The 1773-nt window shown below is 57.6% G+C and overlaps 1 protein-coding gene across 1 annotated transcript; it reads right to left on the bottom strand.

Annotated features, from left to right (window-relative positions):
- Nucleotides 1-532: 532 nt before the first annotated feature.
- Nucleotides 533-1288, bottom strand: Fgfbp3 (fibroblast growth factor binding protein 3). The gene has a single exon (XM_057779890.1). It carries the CDS (start codon nucleotides 1286-1288, stop codon nucleotides 533-535), a length of 756 nt encoding a protein of 251 aa, XP_057635873.1.
- Between the last annotated feature and the right edge of the window lie 485 nt (nucleotides 1289-1773).

The following is a 1773-nucleotide window of genomic DNA, read 5'->3' as shown; positions in this document are numbered from 1 at the left end:
TGTACCTTTAAGCCTTCAATCCACATAGAAAATGTGATGTTGTCACAGCCAGAGTTCATAACAATCCAGAAAAGGGGGTGGGGAGAAAAACTAATCAGTCAGCTGAATAGCCAAGAAGACTTTGAACAATTCAACCTGGCTCAGGTTCTTACTCACAATTACATTTTAATAATAATGTGTTAATATACATCGTCTCCTACTTCACAGGAGAGATTCGCACCTCTTTAGTGACTTCATTCCCTCTATTCTTAGCTCCTCTCCCTAGTCTACAGTTTTTGCAAACTTAATATAAACCTATCCGTTTCCACTATTCTTCTGCTCTTAAATCAAAATTGAGATGCTTCAAGAACGTTTCTTCCTCTGCCCTCTCAGATTCTCCCTACCCTGACCCCTGCCCTATTTTGGAATCCGGACTCCCGCCTACTCTCCTTCCCGGTTCCCACTGTCTAAGATGCCCCGAGCCTCCCGTCCCGGCTGCACTGCCCTCTGCTCTGCAGCACCTGGCCCTGGTGCCCCCCCTAGGACCGCAGCATCAGCCATTCCAGAAATTGACGAAGAAGTTGCAGAGGGAGTGCCACTTCTCCGTGCAGTAGGTCTCAGTGAGCTGGACATTCTGATCCAGCCCGTCTGGCTGGAGCCCGGCCACTACGGAAGGCTCTGGGACCGGGTCCAAGCCCACCTTCCTCCTGCCCACTCTGGTCTTCGTCCTCGAGGGCTTCTCCTTGGGCGGCGGCGAGCTCCGGGACAACACCGGCTGTCGCTGCCGAGCCTGGCTCCGCGCCCTGGCCCGGGTCTGCTCGACGGAACGCGCGGACAGGGTGGGGCGCGCGGGCGGGTGCAGCTCGGCGCCTACCTTCTTGCGGGCGCACAGGCGCGGTGGCAGCGGCTCGGGGTCTAGACAGGGTCGCGGTCTCCTGCGCAGTGCTCCCAGCAGCCGCTTCCAGTAGTGCGAGCGCCGGGCGCCCGAGGTCGCGCAGCGCTCGGGATGCCCGCGGTAGGCGCAGTGAAGGCGAGCCCCGCCCGGGGCCTGGCAGCTCAGGACCAGCTCGCCGCCCGTCGGTGTCCCCGGGGCCGGCACCAAGAGCTGCCAGCTGCACGCGTGCTGCTCTGGGCTCACGAAGCGACCCGAGGAACCGCCCGTGGAGCCCGAGACCCGGCCCGCCTCCCTACCAGCCGCCCCCTTGTCCTTCCGGGCGGCCGCGAGGAGACAGCATTCCAGCAGTAGCAGCAGCCTCAGCGGAGAGAGCAACGCCCGCGGCCTCGGAGGACTCCTGCTCGCGGTGGCCATCCCACTCTTCTGGGGTCCCTGTGGCTTCAATGAAGGCAGCACGCGGCGAGGAGCATCCTCGGATCTGCGGATTAAGGCTACGGATGAGTCCCATGCAACCCTCACCCTCTGCACAGGAACCTGCCAACTCTCCTGACCGTACTTTCTGGAAACTAATGATATCAGTTAGCTGCAGGGAGCCCCTCTAAAGAGTTGTCCTAGGAGAACAACTTACTGTTTAAGAAATCGTTTTTGAAACGTTTATTGAGATAGGAAAATGACGTTTAATAACCGCCCCCCCCCCCCCCGCCAAAGTGTCTACAAAATCATTTCAGGTTAGTCGTAGGTCACATGCACTTTTAGCTTACCGAATTCTAGAAGAGGTGGAGGGGCCCTATTAGAGTAGAGCGAATGACTGCATAAGGGATTAGTCTGTTTTAAAGGGTTCTCTGAATGAACCTGTTATCAATGGGACAGAAGGGGCCTCCCTCTCTATGCCCCTCCCA

The sequence above is a fragment of the Chionomys nivalis genome, chromosome 8 (genome assembly GCF_950005125.1).
Source record: "Chionomys nivalis chromosome 8, mChiNiv1.1, whole genome shotgun sequence".
In the NCBI taxonomy this organism is placed as follows: Eukaryota; Metazoa; Chordata; class Mammalia; order Rodentia; family Cricetidae; genus Chionomys; species Chionomys nivalis.
Note: the sequence above shows the minus strand (reverse complement) of the source record. Positions and strands in the feature narration are given on the sequence as shown.

Coding starts and splice junctions, on each gene's coding strand:
- Fgfbp3 (XM_057779890.1), bottom strand. CDS start 1,288: ATGGCCACCGCGAGCAGGAGTCCTCCGAGGCCGCGGGCGTTGCTCTCT.